Below are 25,391 nucleotides of genomic sequence, written 5' to 3' on the forward strand. Positions count from 1 at the left end.
CACGTGATCACATCAAAAGTCACGTTTCGTGCTAAATAGAGGCTGGAGATTCCAAATCGAGATGCGAGATATTTCTAGCACGTAACCCCCGCGTGAGGCGCCCTGGGTAAATCGAGGAAGATGCATGACAATATTTATCATTATTATTGATTTTACTCAAAAACTAGACTTTTGACAATGTTTTATCCATATTTACCTTACATGCTATACATCGTTTTCAAGCTCTTCATTATGTCTTTGCAATTAGCTTTCAGTTGGTTATCTCCTTATTATAGTTGTTGACATATGTGGACGACTTCAGTTTTCTCATTCGTTTTCCATTGACTTCAATGTTCATGTGTCGGGATATTTTACTATGTTCCATACGTTTTAGGAAATTTTATTTCGGAATATAGAATGTAATCAGTCTCTTCTACTCTTGAGCTGATTTTCAGCCATCTTGCTGTTGTGGGTTTTGAGATAAGTGGAGGAATTCTTTGTTTTTCATTGATTTTCCATTGACATTAATGTTAATGTTTCTTGCTTTTTGACTATGTTCCATCCATTTTAGGGCAATTTGCTTTTAGAATATGCAATCTACACAGTCTTTTCTATATTTCCGCTGAATTTCAACAGTCTCCCCCGAAGTCTGTTCACATTATAGGTCCTTAGTTTTTATTATTTCACCTTGACGGTAGAATTTAGGGGTTAGGGCGAGGAGAGAGGAATATATATAAAACTTATTAACTCTTGAACCACCCAATCGATCTCAATCAAATTTTGAACATAGATGAGATTCAGAATTAGAATTTTTTTATATTTTGTCTTTGACGGTAGACCCGAGGGGAGGGGGATATATATATATATATATATATATATATATATATATATATATATATATATATATATATATATATATATATATACAAAAGTAAATAAACCTTAATAATTCTTGAAACATCTAACCAATCTCGATTACATTTTCAACACAAATGATGTTCGGGAATGGAATGATTTTTATCATTTTACTTTGACGGCGCAACTTCGGGGAGGGATATATATATATATATATATATATATATATATATATATATATAACGATAAAAATGAAAGAACTGTCTTTGTGATGTCATAACTCTTGAACTACCCAACCGATCTCGTTCAAATTTTTAACATAGATTAGGTTCTGTCCTGGGATGGTTTTTATCATACGACTATGACGGTAGAACTTAGGGAAGGGGAAAGAGTATATATATAACTTGTGAACCATCCAACAGATCTCGATCAAATTTTCAGCATAGATGAGGTTCGAGCCTGTGATGATTTTTATTATTTTACTTTGACAGCGCTCTTCAACCATCCGACCGATTTCGATTAAATATTTATTACAGATGAAGTTCAGACCTGAGATGGTTTTATCATATCATATTGACGGTACAACTTAGGGGAGGGGTATAGGGAGGAAGTTTTATAAATGATCGAAAATGACTGATATTAGTGTCGAATCTATATTATTTGGGGCCGCTGAGATGCACAGTGACTCTTCTGGTGCTGTCCAAATCCAAATTCAGCACTGCAACTTGGGGGAGGAAGGAGATATATAAAATAATAAAATATGACCAGTAGCAGTGTCGAATCCATGGTTTTCGGGTTCGATGAGATTAACAGTGGCACTTCCGATGCCGTGCCTCGTAACATGGGGAGGGATAGGCGAGATATATAAAATTATCGAAAATAGCCTATATTAGTGCCAAGTTCATAGTTTTCGGGGTCGTAATATGAACAATGACACTTTTGATGCCTTTTAAATCCAAATTCAGAGCTGCAACTTGGGAGAGGGGAGAGAGAGATGTACAAGCATGATCGAAATTACTAATATCATTGTCGAATCCATAGCTTTCGGGGCCGCTGTTGAAAACAGTGTCATTTTCGATGGCGTTTAACTCTAAACTCGGCCACGCGACTTGGGGGAGTGGAGGGGGGAGAAATATAAAAATCATCGAAAATGACCGATATCAGAGAGTGCTTTGGTAATAGTAAAACGTGACTGACTAACGGAACATATTACTATTTTTCTCTTAATGCAACGCAGCAAAGCGGATAATTGGCCATCGGAAATCACTAATATCATAGAGCTCTTTAGTAATAGTAACAAGTGACTGATTAACGGAACATATTACTTTCTTAATTTAACCCAGCGAAGCGGATAATTGATGCTAGTAGTAAACAAAAACAAGATGCAGAACCTATAAGCCTTCTATACTAAAATACAACATTTTCCAATGTACTATCATTATACAAAATGACAATATGAATATGAAATGAAACATAAAAAAAGAAAGTGAAAAACGAGCTTTGTGTAAATTAAAGTGATTTTAATGTTTAACAAAGTGTGCGTTTTTGTACAGGGTTGACGTGTGGTTGTCTAGAAGCATCATGAGTTAGAGTTCCAGAAACTTAAAGTTTATTTATCGTTGTTGATAATTTCCTTGAGTTTGGCGAAATACCAAGTTAAGTTGACGCTTTAACTAGCACGCTAATGACTGTAACTATCACAAACGCTGCAACTAAAAGCCCGAAGTGGTCTAAAGGCTTTATACTAAAATGTTTGCTGAATGGAAAAATTTAGACAACAAATATCTCAGAAACTAAAATAAACTTTGAAAACTTTAAATATATTTATAAAATTTATAAAATCAGTTTATTTTACTTTGTAGGTAATAAATTATACAGAGCCTTAGCCAGCACACATAGTATCTACACAAAAAAATGCAATAATTATACAATAGTGTTTACAGGAATATCCTTTTTGCGTTTCTGATATACACATTAATAAAATTAAATTTTACCTAAATTTTAGGTACTGTTACAATGTATGTACTAGCTGAAACACCTGTTGTTTAGGTTTATCTAAAACGTTATAATTTTGTTCCCCTTTAATCAAAATGACATTACAAAAGTCAAGCTTGAGGGTCGTACTATGTTGCAAAGGTCATTTCAAAGTTGTCAATCGTTTTCCCATGATCCCAAATATATGACTCAACACTAATTGAAGTCATTTGGACATTTTTTGTTCCTTATCATTCCTTATGGCTATAGGAGTTGGATTTTGGCTTATATGGCCTTGGGAGTGTCACTATTCATCTCTACTTCCCCGAAAACTATGGATTCCACACTAATATAGACCATTTTTGATTATTTTTATATGCTACCACTTTTCCGTCCGTACCTATACGGGAGCTTGTGGTGTCTTACTCCCACTGGGGAAAGAACATGGACTTAAACGTCACCAGAAGTATCACTATTTGTCTCAGTGACCCCGAAAGCTATGAAATGGGCACTCATATAGGTCATTTTTGACTATTTTCATGTCACCTCTTCCCACTCCTATGAGTGCAAGAGGTGTTTTACCGCCACGGTACTTCTTCTAGTTTATAAATCATATGTGTACCAAATTTGGTTGCAATTGCTTCAAGGTTTCCAAAGTTATGCCGCAATGCTGACGCGATCAAAAACAACAAAACGTTTATTAGAATATGGTGAAAAAATAGAATTTACACCTTTCTCCCTTGAGACCGGAATTTTGGAAAATGCTCGATCACGTGGCATCTTCTTCGTAATGTGGAGTTTATATACAAATTTTGACCTTCATAACTTGAGGAGCTCGTGAGATGCACTATTTTTTGCATTAGTTTTGAGCCCCATACTTTTTAGGATACCCCCTTTAATCAAAGTACTGGTTAAAATCTAGCTCGAGGTACATACTAAGTTTGTTTCAAGATTCGTTTCAAAGTTTTCAGTGATTTTACCATAATGCGATCGCATACAACAAACAATTTTGCTTCCAATGCGGAGGAAAAATAAAATAAAAATGCCTCTTTCCTCTTAGAACAGGAGTTTTAAAGAACTCCGGGACACGGTCCGTCTATTTTTAATGAGAAATTTCTATGCCGAGTTCCGTCTCCCGAACTTCAGGGATTTATATGGTATTCTTTTCAGCACAAAAAAATTTGAACCTCCTTTACCATTTTATCTCCTTTACCATTAACTTTTAATGAAATTTCTTTCTCATTCATTGCATTTCTTTCTTACTCGTAACAAAAGGAGTTTCCTGCCTAAAAGTCATGTTTCTAGAATTAATAATATGGCTAAAATTTTCAGTGAATCACATTCACTCTTCTATATGACCATTCATATTGCTCCTCAGAGTCCCTTCCAGGAGCGGAATTTTTAAAACGGCAAGACACGTGTTTCCTTTATTTTTAATTTAGAGTTTATATAACAAATTTTAGACTTCCAACTTTAGATGAATTCTTAAATTAAGTATTTTCTGCATAAATAATGGGAAATCTTAATATTATAGAAATTACTTCTCCTTTCCATCTTTAGAAGTGAGATTTTCGCAGACGCTGAAATACGTATTTATTTATTTCTGTTTAGGAGTTTATATGCCAATTTCCACATCTCCAACTTCCTCACAAGACGCACTTTCTCAATAAAGAAAGGAAAATTTAGATATTAATGACCTTTTTATTCCCTAATGAGCGGAATTTTCCAAAATGCTGAAGAACTTTTCCCATTTTTTGTATTTGATAGTTTATATACCGAATCTTATGGCCCAACGTAAGCAAATCCCTACATATGGCACTTTGCGAATAAAGGAAAATTTCGATATTATAGAACTATCCTCTCCTTTCACACAGGACCGGAATTTTCGAAACCGCTGAAACACGTAATTCTTCGTCTTTTTTTTTTTTGTTTATTTAATAATTTAAAATTCGAATTTTCCATCTCTAACCTGAGTGAATTCCCACATTCGGCAACTTGTGAATAAATAATTGGAAATTTCAATATCATTGAGATTGTCCCTCTTTTCCACTTAGGAGCGAAATTTTCGAAAACGCCGAAACATTCATTCTTTTATTTTTATTTAATGGATTATGAACCGAATTTCTCATCTCAAGCAAATTCCTACATTCTGCACCTTGTGACTAAACAAAGGGAAATTTCAATACCTAGGTATTATTGAAATTGTAACTCTTTATCCCCTTCGGATCTAAATATTTCAAAATGTCGAAACATTTATACTCTTATTTATATACCGAAGAGTTTATATATCGAATTTTATAAATCCTCACGTTGGGCACTTTGTAAATAAATAAAGGGATATTTCAAAATGATTGAAATCGCCCTCTTTTTCTCATTTTCTACAGAATTATCAGGGGCGCTGAAATATGTGTTTCCTTAATTTTAATAACAGTATATATACCGAATTTCAGATCTCCAACTTAAGCATATTCTCACATTCGGTACTTTCTCATTAAAGAAATGGACATTTTAAGTGTTTTATGAATGTTCCTCTTTTTCTCTTTTAAAGCGGAATTTTCGAAAACGCTGATATACGTGTTCCCTTACCTTTAATGAAGAATTAATGTACTGAGTTCTCCAGGGATTCCTGAAATATACTATTCTTTACTGCCGGAATCTCCTTTAACTCCTTAGCATGGGCAGTTTTGAAAATCCTTCCCTATCTTTTACTTTCGTGTCAAAATGACCATTATCTCCAAATTTCATGTCTCTACCCATAATATAAAGGTAACGAAGAAAGTTCTGTCACTTTTTCACCCACCACCTTCGAACATTGATATGTCACCTAAGAGATACCTAGAAGATCAAAATAGTCCCCATCGGCATCGACGACCTTCTGCCAAAATTTTGGAAGGCCATGAATTCCATCGCGGTAGAACTTGATGGACCGTGAAGCGAAGACAGTATCAAGTGCATTTTGCACCTCTTCTAGGGATTTGAACTGGCGTCCTCGAAGGTGATTGTCCTAGGAATGGAACAGGTGATAATCGAACGGTGCAACGTCCGTGAAGTATGGCAGTTGCAATAGTGTTTCCCATCCTAAACGAAGAATGGTGCTCCTGGTCTTTCTAGCCACGTGGGGCTTAGCGTTGTCCCGTAACAGGACCCCTTTGCGATTCAGAAGTGCTGGCTCCAGAGTTTTGAGTTCTTCTTGAACACAGCTCAACTGCTGACAGTACACAGGCACATTGATGCTCTGAGCAGCTGGTACCAACTCTGACCAGTGTTTTGCTGAAAATGTTTCTTCCTTTTTTTTCTTTGGATATTACTCGTAAATTAAAATCTTGTTTTAGTCGCGGGCGTATTTGGAATGAAAAAAAAATAATGTACTGAAAACTTTCTTTCATGAGTAGATGCGCGAGCTGCCCACCAAACACACATGAGGTCTCGTGCAGTGCTGGTTTCCGTTGTTTTGGAACCGGTCCATGGGATGCTAACCAATGATGACGGCGCCGTGGAGTTTTGTAGAGGAGCCACTTCTCATCACATGTCAAAACTCTGTCCAGAAATGGATCCTTTCTCAGACGAAACAGCAAAGGAACCCAATTTTCTGATAGCCTTGTTTCTGGCCCGGAGTTAAATCATGTAGGACCCATCGACCCAACTTGTAGTGCTTCTCTAATTGATGGAGGTGCTGCCGAATAGCTTCTCCATTTACACTAAATTGTGGTCCTTGCATATCTGGCTACTGTTCGCTTCAATTGCTGCCTGAAGATCTTCATTTTGTACATGTGTTGGTCTTCCGGCACGTGTTGCGTCTTCGAGTGCTTCCTCACCGTCCTTAAACTTGCTAAACCACCACTGCGCTGTCCTCGTGTTCACGACACCCTTATCAGAAGCCTGGCATATCTTCCGCCCCGTACAGTGAGGTTTGACCCCAGTTTGAACTCGTACAGCATACACGCCTTTATGATGCTCTGTGGAGGTTCCATGCTCACTCTGTCCTTACGTAAGTTACGGTGTAAATGAACTGCCACAACTAGGTAGTATATTGGATATACCGACACAAACATCTGACCTTCACCTTATGTCCATTTGTATTCAACTCACGGTGTGAGGGCCAATTGAACACAGACCTCCATAAAAAGCAACCGAACATTTTTTGTCATCTTTATAGCTTGGCTTAGGTGCTGATAAATTACCCACTGCTATTCTTTTATGTTAGAGTATTGAAGGCTCTATTATACTGTTTTATAATGAGACTAATCTATAGTAAAGAAAAATCTGTATCATGTAGAAGAGGCCAGCAATGCTGCCTGCGCGTATGTTTTCTGTATATTTCGTCCTAGGCTAGATCTTCGTCAAAAACGTGTGCTTTGGATCCTACGATAAACTGTAGCTCCATCTATTATCTAGGCGCTACGAATATCAATTAACCTTAATAAAGCAAGTGATATACACATAATATGATTTACTTACCTGTTTAGCTGTTTCTCTTTTCTGCTCCGTGTGACTGAAAGCAAAGAATTCTAAGGTCAAATATAGTCACAGAAACTATTTGTCAGATTAGAAAATAATTATTTCTGATAGATTTTATTATGTACTTTACTACTCTATTCAATTAAAAAAGAACGATCATTTACTTTCGTATTCATTTCGCAAGAATAGTGAACAGTGCAACCAAGTCAAGGATAAAATGTATTCGCTGAAAATATTTCTTCTTCTTCTTTTTTTGGGGGGATATTAATTGTAAATTTAAGTTTTAGTCGCAGGCCATTTTTGAATGACTAAACAAATATTGTACTGAAAAATTTCTTTCACGAAAGTTTCTCTCGCGTTACAAAAAAGCCCTAAATGTTTACGTTTAAACTATTTCTACACACATAAGATAAAATGTGCCATCGTCAGTAATTAAACTTCGAATCACAACATTTCTGATGTTAGTATTTCTGATGGCTATGTAGGCAATCATAAATATGAAGAATTAATATTGTCGAAATTACTTTATACTTTTTGACTAATATCTCTCTATAACTGTAGTTGGATTAAGGGCGAAGCCCAGTATATTCAAGGATTCAAAAGATACCCTGACAAGCTGAAGGAGGTGATAATAGACATGAAATTAAGGAAAAGAAAGTCTAATGACCACGGGTCAAAGCAACACAGTTTTACCCTGAGAGAGAATTTCAAAACGCGACGAAGGCGTTTATACGATAGCACGCATGAGTAAATGTTGTTACGAGTATTACGACAGTGGAAACTCAGAGACGAAAAGGGTGGAGCATGGATATGTAGTGTTGTCAACGTCTCGAGTTGCTCGGCTCATGGCTCAGTCACCAAAGAGCGGAGAAGTGTGCTTAGCCAACAGCTCATACAACGGAACCGCCTGGAACTAATGGCTTACTTGAGCTGAGCCGAACCTAGTCGATAGCTCATTCCAACCGATCCGTTCGAGCCAATTGCTCACCTGAACCGAGTCAGTGGCTCATCCCAACCGAGCCGAAGGCTCATCTCAACCAAGCCGACTCGAGCCGATGGCTCACCTGAGCAGAGCCAATGGCTCATTCCAATCGAGCCGGCTAGAGCTTCTGGTTCAGGTAAATCGAGCTGAGCCAAGCCGGAGCTCGAGCAGAGCCGGTGGCTCAGAGCTCGAGCCGTGCCGGTTGACATCACTATGGATATGGCGCGCCGTAAAGAATGCACTGAAATACTGTTTGTTTATTACTTTATTAACGAACACAATTCCACGATACAGCTGAACGCCAGTTTACACTGGAATATCTAACAAATCTAAGAGATGAAATATAATACAATAATAATAATAATAATAATAATAATAATAATAATAATAATAATAATAATAATAATAATAATAATAATGACAATAGATTGTCATTATCCATTGTCCAGATAGGTGAACAATATTTCAATTTAGGAGAAATTATTGTCTTGTAGACAGCTGTTAAGGAAAAGATGTCCCGTATTTCTGTTAATCTGCACAGTTCTAGAAGACGCATCGAGTGCTTAGTTGATAATATTTATATGTTCTGTGAAAGTTAATTTTGTGTCAAAAGTAACTCCGAGATCCTTACGACTATTGACTCTCGTAATGGTCAAACCATTTATGTTGTATGAAGTGTGTACAATAGTTTTCTTCGGGGAGATTGTCGTGAATTTTCTCTTATCGGAATTAACTTTTAGGAGCCATGTGTTACACCAGGAGGAAGAATTATCTGTCATTTTGAAATAGCTCAGAATATACTGTTCACTTCTCTGAAGATTTTGCAGTCATCTGCAAATAATAGGATTCTGCTGGAATTTGAGTTGAAACAATTAGTCAGTTCATCATGTACAATATGAATAGGAGTGGTCAAAGTACACTTCCCTGTGCTACTCCGGAAGTTACAGGTAGAGGGTTAGAAATCGATCCCACCAAGACAACTCTCTGGGTGCGACCTTGTAAGTAGCTATTCAACAAAGATAAGAGTGGCCCATGAACACCGAATCTATTGGAGATTTTGTAAATTTGATAAGAATGGTTAATGGACTCGAAGGCATTAGATAAATCGAAATAGATGGTGTCAAGTTGCCCATTGTTAGAAACACTACTTACAGCGTGATTAAACAGGTAACTGAGATTAGTGAGACGAAAGCTATTTGACACGAAACCATGTTGGACTGTGTTAATATAGAGAGAGGTGTATTTGAAAAGTCCGATAATTTTCTCGCATATGATGGATATGCTTGAGAGTAGCGAGATAGACCTGTAGGATGACACGTGATCTTTCGGTTCGGATTTATAGATGGGGCAGACATGGGCTGTTTTCCAAGAGGAAGATATGGTTGGGGAGGCGTACAAAGGAGCCCAACATAAAATGTAGTGATTGAGTGAATAATAAAAAGGAGCACACTGACCTACAAGTATTACAGGAAATGTTCGAAGTGTCATTCATTTGACGTTATGCATGTGGCGATACGTCGCATCAGTGACTGACGTCCGCATTCAAAGTTTCTAGCCTGTACCCGAATAGTTGCACACGCATCGAACTCATGTTAGCGTAGGTGCTCCTGATCTTGCACAGTTTAGGTGTATATAAACGTCTCGAGATTACACATAATAATCAAGTGAGAACCAAGTTCGATGATTGTGCAGGCCATTGGTTAGGATCACCCCAATCTATTCATTTGCCCTCCGGTGCTTGGGGTCCCTGGTTCGATCCCAGCTCGCGCCATGTGGACTTTGTGGTGGACAAACACCGTGCTCGTGGGTTTTCTCGGGGTTCTCCCGTTTCCTTCCACTTTCTTCACTCCACCATTTCACTCATCTCTCATCATCACCGTCTCCTTTAGCCTAACCGGCATAACCGTGGGACGTAAAAATTAAAGATTTCATTTCATTTTTCTATCCATTTGCCAGAGCACATCCGTTCCAAATGTCATCAAACTAGTCTGCTAAAGTACACAGGAGCCCCATTATCCATTAACTATATGCATCGTCGTCCATCTAGCAGCGATTCCTGTAGAAAATCTAGTAAAATCACCTGCAGAAAGTATAGATAACTCGGACACATCAGGGTTGCGGTAACACTTAGGCCAAAGCAAAGTGTCACCTAACATACCTGTCCACACATTAATACAAAATTGATATATGTAGTGGGCTTGAACATGAGAGCTGTCTTTCGTCATGCATAGGCATTATGAAAATTGGTGATGCCGTGGAGACTGGGAGACTCAGAAACAAAATTCCTCCTCCGGTGTGTGTGGGTTATTTTATCTCACGGCTTAGTATCATGAACGATTGTTTCTTTTGTCTCCGGGTAATTGTGGTGCCCTGTCCCGTAAATCCCTATTTGTGTGCGTATTGAGGTTCTGTTCATACATTGTCGCAATTATAAAGTATGCAGATTTGCCAATAATTGATCAACATTCGTTCTTAATTCTATGTCCATTTTAGAGATTATACATGCGATCTGAAATGCCCATTCTTCGCACACGGGGAATAAGTTTATGGAAAATATTTGAGTCTCTTTCCTCCTTAGGATGAGCATTTCGATGAAAATATAATAAGAAAAATCCATAAGATACTATACTTTTGTCCTATATTTTGAAACACCCTAGCCCCATAGAATACGCTCTTTAATCAAATTGACACGAAAAACACCCAGCTTGAGGTAGCTAACACTTATGTTCCAAGAGTCATTTCAAACGGATAAACCGATTTACCCGAGCTCAAAAACTATAGACTAGATACTAAGCTTCGTCATTTTGGATATTTTATTTTCACCCTTCATGCTTTTAGGGGTTAAACTTGCATTTAAATGAATTTGAAGTGTCACTATTTATCCCATATACTCCGAAAAAATGTACTTGTCACTGATATCGGTTGTTTTCGATTATTTATATATGACATTCCTTTTCCATCTCCAAGGGGGTGTTAGAGATGTCTTAATCTCACACATTTTTTCCATGTTGTATGTCATATGTGTATCAATATTGATTGAAATTGCTCCAAGCGTTCCAGAGCTATGCAGGAATTTAAAGACTGGCGTGGAAGAAGTGTATCAATCACCTAGAGTAATGAAAAGCAAGTTTAGAATGTGGTATAACAAAGATCCCAAAGTAGGTTAATCATTCGGCGAGTATATGAGAATTTGAACAAACTGGTTCTGTGATCAGTAATTACAAAGTAACAGCGGACGATCCAGAAGCGTCATAACTGAGTACAATATCGTAAAGTTGCAAGAAACAATCCGTAATTGTCCAAAAATATTATTTTTCTCGGTGAAAGTTTGAAACAGGAATACTTGAACTATCTTCTTGATGAATCATGCACCATGATTTGGGCTTAAAACTATATCATATACAAATTTTTCGAGCACTTATAGACGTCAATATAATTACCCGAGTAAAAATGGAAGAAGTGCAGGCTGAAAATGACAAGAATCGATCCATCTGTACTGTTTTCCTCTTTCCTGACGGAGCAGTGGTCAGTGGTCGTGTTAACGAACATAACAGTGTGATTTGCGCTATTGAACATCCACATGAACTGAGGAAACACATACGAGACTCCCCAAACATAAGCGAATGGTTTGGTGCTTTTAAGTTACAAAGAGTGGGATGCTACCGTATTTTTTAACACTGCAACAATAACTGGCACCTCCTATTTGGATATGTTACGTAGAAAAAATCTTCCAGTAGCCATTTTTGCACGCCGTTATTTTCAACAAGACAGTGTGCCTACACACTACCACTCATATGTTTGTAGTTACGTGGACAAAACATTTATTTGACGGCGGATTGGCCGGCGTGATCTACTACCATTGGTACCAAGATCACCAGACCGTAGCCCGTGTGATTTATGATCATAGAGGATGGTAGAGGAGAACGTGCAAACAACAAAACCGCGAGATATACATGACCTTCAACAAAGAATTTCTATGCTGATACGCTATATACAGCAATACATGTGTTCAAAGATCATGGACTCAATGGTCAACGGAATGCATATATGCATTACCGCTTCTGGTTCACAAGTTGCAGGGGTATATTAAATGTGTATAATTTCAAACTCTTCCTCATCACTGATAACATTTTTTGCCAAACCCTATATATACATATGACGCAATATCCCTTTCGGGATGTACCCTCAAGATTGTGCGGGTACCAACTACAATCACTAATAACTATATATTTTGGGGTTGCATTTTATTTCGTCGGCTGGGGACGGCTCGCTACAATTTTGTGGGTTGCATGAGTCGTACATATACGTTAATCCGATACGAGCATGCGTATTTCTTTCGTTTGCGGTTGAAGTTTGGCGGGGATTTATAAAGATGTTAAAAATTTTCCCGTCCCGAAAGGCATATTATTTTATAAAATTTTACAGTGAAAATAACTTTAGTTCGATCTTAAAGCAGTTTGAGTTAAATATTACCAGACCAGTAAAAGCTGTACTTACATCTATAGTGATTAAGTTTCCATAAACTAAACACCTGCACCAATAAATATAACGTAGCTTATATCATATTTGAAGATATTAAGAGTCTATATTGTCTAAAAGGCTGGATATATGTAATTATTTCGAGTTTATACGTATATTGTCAATTTGCGCCTATATATATATATATATATATATAGGGTAATTCAATAAGAACGTACCAGTCCTATATCGCAGCTAATACTGCACGTAGAGCCTTCAAACAAAAAATTGCATCACCAAATCGTATGTGTAGAATGCAATAAAAATAGTAGCGACACCAGTGGCGTATCGTGAATATCTCCAACGGGAGTCATCTGCAAAATTTGACACGGAAACAGGGGTTGGTTGTGCCTCCATTGAAACAAGCGCACAATGGGAGAAACGTCGAGAGGAAACACGTTGGCATATTTCTTTCTCTGTGGCAGCAACACGATCGCATTACGAGGTCAAAGTCAGATGATGCGAGGGTTTCTGCATGCGGAACCAAAGGGAAGAGTAAATACTGATCTGAAACGAACGGGACGTACAATTGTACATACGCAGAATCACACCGTGTAAGTGGCGACAACAATGGTGTCAGCAAGAGACCACGACAGGGGGAGGGTACATACTGTAACAGCAGAGGTACATTTGCTGTTGAATTAAGCTCTAAATAGGGATCCAATGACATACGCAATATTTGAAGAGAGTGGTTTCCGTATGGCTGCGACAGAAGCGCAGTGGATGGGGAGAACTATGATGAGGGACAATGTACGATGCTATAACAAAACGGAAGAAGTAACTATTGGTTGCAACGAAGAAAGACAATCCGAATGTGATGTTGCCAAAGCATGGAACAAAACATGGCGGCAGAAAGCTGAGGCGTTGCAATGAAGCCATTGGAGAAAGGTGAGTAAAGACCTAAATGATCAGCTTACCTTCTGCGGAGTGTAGTCGACGCCCCCTGACTTTCACAAATGTTCAAAGTGATGTCCCCGAGCAGCAATACAGCGATTTATTCACTGTACTTAATTGTGAGCAACAGCTTCCAACTCGGTCACGTTTATGGTCCGGAATGCGGTTGCAATGTGGGGGTGTGGGTAAAATGCCGATACGTAAAAATTTCGAAAATGTGCTAATATTAGTGACAAATCATTAGTTTCCAGTGTTGTTAAATCAAATGGTTCCAGTCCTGATGTTGCTTGACTCCAAGCTCAGCCCCAGTGGGGCAAGACCCCCTTAACACTCCTAGAAGGAGATCCTCATTAGGGGTAAGAACCCCTAGAACATCTAAGGAGTGGAAAGAGTACCATATAAAATGACAGAAAACAACCGATATTACCGTTAAGTCCATACTTAGAGGTCGCTGAAACGAATAGCGACACTCTCATGGCGGTTAATTCCAAGTTCAGCACCCATTAGTAACGTGGGGGGATGGTGACAAGAAAAAGTAATCAAAAATGACCGATATTAATATTGAATTCATAGTTTTTGGTGTTCCTAGGTTGATTGGCGACCTTCCCTATACCAGTTAAATCTACGTTTAACCACTATGTGCACCCATAAGGTAACGGGAAGGGATTTACATGCAAAACAATTATCAAAACCGACCGATATTAGAGTCGCATTCATAGTTCTCGATGTCACTGAGATTAGTAATTACACTCTCAATATCGTTAAAGTCTAAGTTCAGCCACGATCGGCATAGAGGTGAGAAAGTGTGAAAATTAAGATGTCTCTAAACGTCTGAGATTAGTGTCAAATTCATAGTTTAGGCTCGACAAGCTATTAGGCTACAATCGCTGTGACATTTAATTCCAAGTTTAGGCATGAACGAACATATCAACTGAAATGCAAATCTACAGGGGCAACACCAAAGGCGCTGCTCGCACACTTATATATATATATATATATATATATATATATATATATATATATATATATATATATATATATATATGGATGTATGTGTATAAACGTATATTAAAGTGTAAATTCAGAATATCTGGAGCAATTCAAATCAAACTTGATAGACATATTGACTTTCAATCTGTAGAAAATACTAGTGGAGTAAGACACGCCAAAGGGTGGGAGTTGGATTGAGTGCATGTAAAAGTAATGCAAAATGACTAACGTGTGCAATCCATAGTGTTTGGGGTCGCTGAAATGAATAGTGAACCTCTCAGTGCAGTTTAAGACTAAGTTTATCCCCATCGGCAGAGGTAAAAAAGGAGAGTCAAAATAACTGACATTCGTGTCGAATTCATAGTTTTCGGGGTCAGAAAAACGTCTGACCCGTTCGAAATGACTTTTGGAACGTAGTACGCACTTCAAGCAAGATTTTAACCCTTTGACTACCATTTTTTAAATGTTAACATTCTTTTCTATGTACGACTCCTTTAATGTGGGATATTCCTGACATCTGTACACAGCTTTGGAAACTAAACACAGTCTCCTGGTCACATCTAATCCGATGGGAGAACAATATGTATTTCTTTTTAGAATTTTCTAAAAAAAATTCCCAACAATGTTTGAATTATTCGTATGGGACACATGTATCCCGTTGGTAGTCAAAGGTTTAAAATCATATGAACTTCTTAATTGATTAGTTAATAGATTATATTTTGCTTGACATGGAATAAATATTTGCGGATTTTATATATATAATTACAAAATTATTCCCATTTAGTAGTGAGTGTTAATGGTAGGACGCTTCATGTAGATTGGCTGTAAAGTTTGTTAAATATTACACTGTCCTAGCGAACGCAGCAAAAATGAAATTAATTCTTTGAGTTTAACGTGATACGGATTATGCCGTTAGGCTAAGGGAGACAGATGATTAAGGTAAGTGAATGATGGAGGAATAATTAGCGGAATGAGAACGTGGGAGAAAACGGTAGTTCTCCAAGAAAACTGACGGGCACGATGATCACCACCACGAATTTTTTTGGCCGGGAATCGAACCATGGATCCCATGCACCAAAAGCAAGCGTTCTACTACCGAGTCACTTTGCCCCCAAACGTAGCGAAGCGGAGATATTTAGCTATTAGCAATTAGCATTACCTACAGACAAAATATTGTTATTATAAATAGAAATTGGTCATACGAAACAAAATATTTCATATTTTCCTGAAATAAATGTCTGTTATTAGTGATTATAGATGATAGGCGATAATCTATCAATGCTTCATTATTTAAATCAATATAAAATAAATCATTATAAAGATCTGCATCCCCTTACACTATTTGTGGATCTGCTTATGTTTTGTATCGCCCATTCTCTGCTGTACGTGTCTGGTAAGTACTTTTCGTTAGGAATTCTCCACCTCTCTGTGGGAATCCCCATGACAAAGCCACTGTTCTTCCTTCATTTCTACGTCACTGCATTTTTCGGTGCAACTTTCTGTGTAATCATTTGATGCGACGGTGATATCTTTCCGCTGTCGTGAAATGTTCGGCACTATATCAGCGCCTTTATCGCTTTTTAAACGCCTCTTACGGTAAAACAGTGCGGCTTTCGACCAATGTTTAATAGGCAATAATTCCTTCATCCCAGGTCAATTATTTCCTTCTTGTATTTATTGGTGTATTATCTTACTACCATGTACGATGGTTAGAGCAGCCAGAACTGAATTGTCATTATATTTCTATGGATAAGTTTAAAAGTGGTTTCACATGTATATACTGACACCATTTCCAGCTTATGATGTTCGAAATTTAAATATACTACACCCTTGTTGCCCACGAGCCCTCGGCCCTCTGCGCTGTACGCTAAAATTTAAAATCATGCTCAGTTTAAAATCACTAATTAAATACATTTAACATATTTTCCTAGTTTCCTCAGCAACCAACTTGCGGTTACACGAATAGTAATGCACACATCTAAATATATTACGGCTCTTGCCCTAATAATAAACAGCGAGTTACGTAAATGTTAACTGTCATCACTACTTACTTTAAAATGGTTACATTGAAACTATACAGCTTAAATTGCAATTAAATCGTCACAATAGTTTTAAATCGTCAAATTGTCGGCACGCTAGAGACACTTATTGGTTTTTGTAAGCACATGTAGTGACATCTATTAGTGCGGTTTTTCTAGTGTTACGAATCAGCGTAATGCAGAGAATGAGACATTGTCCTTTTATTGTCAGGATTTTCGCATAGGATTAAACGGATTGAAATTATAATTGCAATCCAACAGAAGTGACAATACATCTTTCAAACTGTAAAGATATTAATGCATACAACAGAGTTAATACAGAATGCTTAATAATTTATTGCAAAATGTACATTTTTCTCACTATGTTTATGATTTTCAGAAGTCTCGAAATATGAAACATAGATAGTAAACGGGAGATAACCAATATGATCAGTGCAACAAATACATAAGGCAAAAATTTTCCTCTAAGTTGACAAAAATAATAAATTTTCTTTGTTTTACAACCTTCAACTAAAGTATTCTTAATATGATATACCATAGTATTCTAAACAATAATATTAAAATAAATGACAACTCAAATTGATATTTTCTTATAGCTAAATGCTTAGCGATCTCCCATTCCAGCGCAGGAGATATTGCTTGATTTCCATTGGGAATACTTGTGCTTCCCATACTACTCCCATGCTACTGTATATGTATGTCCATGTCTCATGTAGGCTTGGTGCTCCTAAGAAACGTTAAACTATGACACGCAATAAAATAATAGTAAAAATGGAGTTATAATTAATGGTTAATATCAGCCGCACACTTCTGACTTTGTCTTTGAAAATAGATGGGTTAAATTTACAAGGTGTTAGTCAAGAAGAAAGACAGACACAGAAACCAGACCTATATACAATATGAGTAAGTTAATCTGTTAACAGAAAACGTAAGTCAAATCATTCAACTGCTAACACATGGTAGTGAAAGTTCTAGTAAGTCCAGCTGTATTGTTCCCGAATTTATTATAGCACATTTTGCGTTACGTTCTGGAAAAGTAATGTGACTTACACCCCTGCAACTTTAACCCATCCAAATAGAACTAACATTAATAAGTTAAAAGATCCAGTAAGAATTTACCAAAAACTCAAGAGCTTAAGAGTTACAAATATTCGTACATAGGTAGCAATGTTTCATGGTGTATACTTACCTACTTATTCCCTTCTTCGAGTAATTCACATCATAATAAGGAGAAGATTCTCGGATTGCAATCCCGTAATAATGATAACGAGATTGACCTCGAGTTCCTAGTCTTCTAGTGGTCAATCGAGGGAACTGCTGCCGAATAATCTGAAACAGAATTAAATTATTGTTTTTGTGCAGGAAACTTGAAGTGTACAACACAGAAATATTTTAATATAAGGGTCACCGTAAAAGTCATTGCAACTTTTTTCTTTTCTTTCTTTTTTGCGAGAATGGTAACGAAGCAAGAAATTGTGAAATATTCAAATGGAAGTTTAGCACATACATAAATGTTACATATAGGGAGTTGGATGAACATACACATTCCCATCAGGATATACCCCGAGAGAAATGAGTACAACGAATCGTTCGTTCCATACGTGTTTTACCTTGAATCACAACATTACAAACCATTACAAGTACAATTACAATTATGTATAAAGGCTAGAAACTCATAAGAGTGGCACCTTCGAAGCAGGTTTCCAAATAATCCACAACACACTGCCAACGATGTGGAAGGCGCCGAACACCCCTGGTCTCAATATGAGCAAATATTCTGATTTCATCATTTACAATTGTGGCAATGTCTTCACGTGTTCAAAAGCGTGTTCCACAAACTGGTTCAGGAAGTCTTGGTATGAAGTCAAAATCGCAAGGTGATAAGTCTAGTGAATATGCTGGATGCCAAAGTACTTCTCATCCCTATCGCGCGAGAGGGTTCTGCATGCACGCCGCCGTATGGGCTGTCGTGTTGTTGTGAAGGATAATTTCATTGTGTAGACGTTCAGGGCTTTTCTCCCGAAGAGCCTGATATTGATGTCATAGTAGGAAAGTGCGGGAGTAGTACACTGCGTTCAGAGTTCAGCCATGTAGGATCAAATAGCACCAGAAAGAAATCCCTAACATAATATGCTAGGACGATCATTAACTTGACAGGGGAGGGATTGCGACGAATTTTCTGTCTGCGTGGCGAGCCTGGCAACCAGATTGCATAGTTCAGTTTTGTGTGGTCTCCACATTGACCCAAACACGATTGTTATTGAGGTATCTAGGCCTACCAGACAGCTTTTAATAATGATGTGTTGTCAGCTCATTGTTACTAGATATCTGATCCTAGCAGACCTTTATAGTTAAGTGATATGTGGTCGTACATGGACTCGAACACAATTATTACTGGCATTTCTAGGTATAACGGACGGCTTTAAGTTGAGTGATGTATGGCAACAACATCAACCTCGATGCGGTTTTACTGGATTTCTACATTTACGAGAATGGTTTTAGTTAAGTGATGTGTAGTCAGCGGACTAATCCCAAGGCATTTGTAACTGGGCTTTCTAGACCTACCAAATAGCTTTCAGTTGAGTGATGTATGATGAGCACATGGATCCCAACGAAAATATAAATGAGTTTCTAAGTCTGCCACGTGGCCTTGGAAATTAGAGAGGTCGTCTATTTTACACTATAACTGTGTGTTCACTACACACTAACGTGTTCCATTTTCTGAGGGTAATATGGGCTTTGCCATAACATACTACCACCAATATCCCTGACCGTTGTCAGCCCAGACTTCCTGTTTCCCAGAGGTTTCAATGAAATTACATGTATAGGGTGAACCTGAAGGATGTGCACAAACTGCGGGAGGTGATTCGTGACATAATATGAAACTCCGGGAGGCGATTATGTTCGTGAGTTAAGAACTCTTGAACCACCTGATCGGTCTCAATCAAATTTTCAACTTAGATGAGATTCAAACCTGGAAAGTTTTTTTTTTATTTCACCTTGACGGTAGATCTTAGGGGAGGAAAGGGGAGAAGGGGAAATATGAAAATGAATAAAACTTAGATAACTCTTGAACCACCAGACCGAACTCCATCTCACTTTCAACATAGATAAGTTTCGGGCTTGGGATGTTTTCGTCATTTCACTTTTACGGTGCAATGTAGCGGAGGGGACGAGAGATATATGTAAAATCATCATATACTTCGACGGTAGAACGTAGGGGAGAGGGAGGGGACGGGATAGATATATAAAACTTAATACCTCTTGAACCACAATACCGATTCCGGTCAAATTTTCAATATAGATTAGGTCCGGGACTGGAAAGTTTTTTTTTTTTTAATATTTTGACTTTGACGGCAGAACGTAGGGGGGGGGAGGGAATGGGGAGATTCTTATATAAAAATAACTAAAACTTAACTCTTGAAGCACCCAACCAATCTCGGTCAATTTTAAACATAGATGAGGTTCGGGCCTGGGATAATTTTTATTATTTAACTTTGACGGTGCAACGTAGGGGGGAGATATATATGTAAAAAATACAAATGAAAGTGACTGTTTTTGTTATTTTATCATTCTTGACTTTATCACTGCAGAGATGAACAACGACACTTCCGATGCCATGGCCCGCAACATAGGGAGGGGAGTGGGATATATATGAAAATAATCGAAAATGACCGATATCAAAGAGCGCTTTAGTAATAGTAAAAAGTGACTGACTAACGGAACATTTCACTATTTAAAAAAAAAATAACGGGTAATTGATGCTTATATATATATATATATATATATATATATATATATATATATATATATATATATATATATATATATATATATATATATATATAGGGGTTAGACAAAAAATCTAAAACGTTTGCAAAAGTGTGAAAATCATACCTAGTATGTTGTGGGGTCTCCTTTTGCGTCCAAAACAGCTTCGATCCGACGTGGAATGGACGTATACAGCTCCTGAACCGTGGTGTGTGTGATTTTGTACAATTGTTCCTCCAAAACATGCTCCAATTCCTTAAGGGATGCTGGCGGAGGGTAATGAGACCGAACACGCTTTTCTAACTCAGACCACAATGGCTCAATGATGTTCAGATCTGGTGATTGTGGGACCCAGGGGTGGTGTGATAGCTCCTGGTTATAGTCCTCAAACCATGATTTCACGGTTTTTGCAGCGTGACAGGGTGCCAAATCATCTTGGTAGATGCCATCACCATCAGGGAACAATATTTGGGCCATGGACCCTTGTCCACCAAAATGGCCTCATACGCCTTAGCATTCATCATTCCATGCAGGGCTATAATGGGGCCTGCAGAAAACCACCACGATATTACTGCCCATACTGTAACTGAACCAGCCCCATGCTTTACATTTGGGAGCAGACAGTCTGTATCATAGGCCTGCGACGGTGTTCTCCATACGTAAACACGACCGGTTGTTGGAAACAAGGTGAAGATCGATTCATCGGACCACATTACGTGTTTCCACTGCTCATGACTCCACGCCTTGTGGTCCTTGCACCACTAGATACGCCTCTTCGCATTTACTGCTATGACCAGGGGTTTGGCGATAGTGGCCCTGCCATGAATTTTCATTTTATGAATTTCGCGTCGCACTGGTTTCGATGAAACCGGGCTCTGTACGCCGGAATTGAATTTAGACGCAATTTTCATTGCAGTGGTTTTCTTTGTAGCTGCTACAATCCGTTTTAATGCCCTCCGGTCCCTATCTGACAGGATTGTCTTTCGACCACTGTTGTGCTTTACAGACGACGTTTGCCCATGAATTGTGTATGCCCTCGTGACATTAGACACAGTGCCTTTCGATACCCCCGCAATGTTTGCCACTGTTGCCACTGAAGCTCCAACCAGACGGGCACCAACGATCATGCCTCTTTGGAAGTATGTCAGGTCGCCAATTTTACCGCACCACTTTCACACCACGACACTCACAGGTGAACGGGTTACTGCTGGCGGAAGAGGAAGGTCTACATGGCACATTGAAAACAAAAAACGATCGGCAACCGCAACACTTGTTGTACAGTGGAGGGCCAAACTTACGTGTCCTGTATGAAGTGTTTTTAGATTTTTGTCTATCCCTGTATATATATATATATATATATATATATATATATATATATATATATATATATATATATATATATATATATATATATATACAGTGGCGGATCCAAGGCCCCTTGACGCTCAGTTATACGCTGGATAAAATGGGCTTCAATCCTGCTTTACACTGGATAAAACGGCAAAATATGGTTTAGCCCCTCCCTTGATCATATCCTGGATCGGCCCCTGTATATATATATATATATATATATATATATATATATATATATATATATATATATGTGTGTGTGTGTGTGTGTGTGTGTGTGTGTGTGTTTGTGTTTGTAGAGAGAGAGAGAGAGAGAGAGAGAGAGAAAGAGACGCAACTCTTTCAGTTTAATGTGCCACGATTATGAGTTTTAGACTAAGGAATACAAATGATTTAGGTAAGTGAATGATAGTGGAATAACTGGTGAAATGAGAAAGTAAAAGTAAACGAGAGTACCTTGAGAAAACGCGCGGACACAACGTCGTCCACCGCAATCTTACTTTGCCGGGGATAGAACCAGGGACCCTCCGCACCAGAGGTAAGTGTTGTAGCACTGAGCCACTGGTCCCTCAGGAGAAAGAAAGAGAGGATCTATCAATATAACACAGTGTTCTAAAATTTGGAATTATGTTCCTGTTGAATGATAAATTAATTACAATTAACCGTAGCGAGTGCACATAGACGATTGTCTACACACCAGATCGTAGATCAGTTTTACTCTTCTAAAAACCTTCTCTGTTTACATTGTAGACGTTGCATTTGTGTTTTATTTTTCTTCTTCCTCCCTTAACACAGTTATGGTGCTGCCCTTTTGGCTTACAAATAAGTATTTTATAATCTCTGAAACAAAAATGCAGGTAAAAATTAAAATTGACACGTTTCTTCTAAGTATTTTATTTTTCCACTAGATTGTACTCCGCATCGCTCACTAGAATAATTTGAAACTTGTATGAGACTGATAACCCATTCTTCAATCAGTTCTCAAATATCCCGCAAAATGGTTCCTATATCCATTTCCTATTTCTTTCCGAACACGGGAACTGACAAGCTCAGAGGCAACTAGGCTATTCTGCCAGCTTATCAGTACACTGTCAAGACGGAGCAAAGGTAAACACATATAAGCTATACGATTCTTGCTGCTGACACTATCCAGCGGTTTCTACTAAGTTTCCAGGTCGCAAATCTCGTAAGAAACCAAGGCGTACTGGGTACAAAACTGGTAATGGCTGTATCTTGGTACATATTTACTTTTCGAAACATTTACGGGGACTTGTAACATTAAAGAAGATAACAAACTATAAGCTTATTAATGTAAATTAGTTTATACTTGTAGTATTAACTTTCTTTTATAATATTGTATGACTACCGCAGATAGCCCATAAAACACCCTCTGCTACAGCAAACCACATGTTGCTAATTTTTACAGAGGTAAAATATCAATTCCGTCTAATAACACTGTGCAACAAATTTAAACTTTTTTTTCTGTCCTTCAAATGAAATTATGTGATTTTGATTAAATAACAGGTGTTGAATTCAATAGTGGAAACCAAAATGTTCCATCACGTCACGTGCTTGTTGGGCAGAGCACAACATATTATACGAAATGTACATATTTACATACATTTACTACGTAATGTAGGCTACGAGGGCGTATTATACTAATATTAAATTTTGTTGACTTACCCTTTAAAATACTTTCCTTGGTCGCTTACGCTTGTAGACATCTTCTGGAGTCTCTCTGAAGAAAGGTCAGCAATACTCAGCAAGCATACTTTCAGTCCATTTTCCACTGTAACGCTTTTCAAATGTGACAATGTCCTGATAAAACCGTTCTCCACGTTCATCACTTCCTGCGCCGGATTTTTGAGAGAAGTCAAGATATGAGTCCAAAAAGTGTAATTTTAATGACATGTTGCATTCCATGAGTTGAAACCTGCTTATAATATCACTAATAACAGCTTCATTATTTTCAGCCTTTGCATTTCCAAGAAAATCTGAGCATACAGATTTAAATGATAGCTAAGCTAATTTCTCAATTCCAGAGAGTTTAGTTTCGAAGTATTTATCTTGCATGACTGTTTTAATCTATGAACCAATAAATACTCCTTCTTTAATTGTTTTCCTCATTTACATTTAGGAATTTCTTCTTTAGTTGCGAGAAAGCAAATCATCTCTATCTAGTGCTTTAACAAGACTCTTCATCAACTCAAGCTTGATATGTAATAGTGGCAAAAGTACATCTTGAGGATTCAAAATTTGTTTACGAAATGTGTTCTTGCTGCCAAGAATGAAACCTGTCTGTGAGGCCAGTATTTACGGATGTGGTGGTTTGTTTTTCCACGGCTATCCTACTCACATAGAAAACAATACTTGATCTTTTCTTGTTGCATTCCTGTGAGAATACCAATAATGTTCAAGCCCCCCTTCCCCTCCCACACACATAACATTTAAATTTTTTATATTCAATGAACTCCAAAATCGCACCCATAACTTCATATGTCTCTTTTGTATGAGCCGAACATGCTACAGGAATAGATGAGTGAATATTTCAAATATGGAGAAGCCTGCCTTCAGACTTAAGTTTCGAGGTGTAAATAAACAAGCCCCATTTGATGGGATTATGTTCATGTCCCAATGATTAAAATAAGCCATCTGTTATACATCTTTGCAGTAAAGAGAGCCTTCACTTTCAACAAAATAGTTCTCAAAATGACTTTGCCGTTTTCTGAAAAAAAAAAAAAAAAATTAACATCTTGAGGCAAGATAAGATATTTCAACCTTGAAGCCTGGAGTCCAACAATTCCGCTTTTATTTAGAAAGATTTAAGTCTCGTAAGAAGATCGTTAAGTTCTTCTTGTGCGATCAAATGAGGTGACGTTGACTGGGATGTAAATGGCTGAAAGTCTACGTCTTTCCTATTGCTTTTAGCATCTATGGTATCTTCTTCTGAATTAGTAGTGTAATGTTCTGGAGCTTTAGATACTGATATATCTTCACTGTGGGAAACTGGTCGAATAGCTTACTTTAAATTAAGGCACTGAATTTGATGTTTTGATTTAGAGGAGAAGTCCTTTACATCTCTCAAGCAAAAGTAACAGTCAGTTATATGATCTACTGTATATGTTCGCACCAAATCATAGGAACAGCAAATTTCACAGAACTACGTTTTCCTTGTAGCCAGTTTCTCAAATTCCTGCAACACGTAGCGCAACATATGTGTGGGGCTTAAGACTTCCCTGGTCTCCAACCCTGTAGTCAAAGTACTGTTCATAAGCCTTTTTAACTAAAGGTGTAAGGCTGCTATTTTAGTTTTCAGTTTAAGTTTAACACACACATAACAAAATAAGTCAGGTTTATCTTTACACGCACGTGACATTGTACTCCACTGCATGTAGCTAAATGTTTATTCAGCATTTTCTTGAAACCCAGATCCACAGCACACGCTACCACAAAACGACACAACGCGGCAAATGCGACCATTCCTAACGAAAACACAACTCAGCAGATAATAATACAATCGAACCAAAAATTGCTAGAATGTTAGAACATATGGCAGCAGAGTATGGTAATACAAATCTGAA

General features: G+C 37.7%; 1 protein-coding gene across 1 annotated transcript in view; it reads right to left on the minus strand.

Moving 5' to 3' along the window:
* Positions 1-25,391, minus strand: part of LOC145688190 (transcription factor RFX4-like) — a 390,217-nt gene that overhangs the window by 97,924 nt on the left and 266,902 nt on the right. The window contains exons 5-6 of the mRNA XM_081762061.1: positions 17,879-18,018; positions 7,267-7,300 (exon numbers count right to left, since the gene is read on the minus strand). Coding sequence (XP_081618187.1) covers positions 7,267-7,300; positions 17,879-18,018 — 174 coding nt within the window. The remainder of the gene's footprint in view (positions 1-7,266; positions 7,301-17,878; positions 18,019-25,391) is intronic.

This window comes from Thermobia domestica, chromosome 6, assembly GCF_964235325.1.
Source record: "Thermobia domestica chromosome 6, izTheDome1.hap1.1, whole genome shotgun sequence".
Classification (NCBI taxonomy): Eukaryota; Metazoa; Arthropoda; class Insecta; order Zygentoma; family Lepismatidae; genus Thermobia; species Thermobia domestica.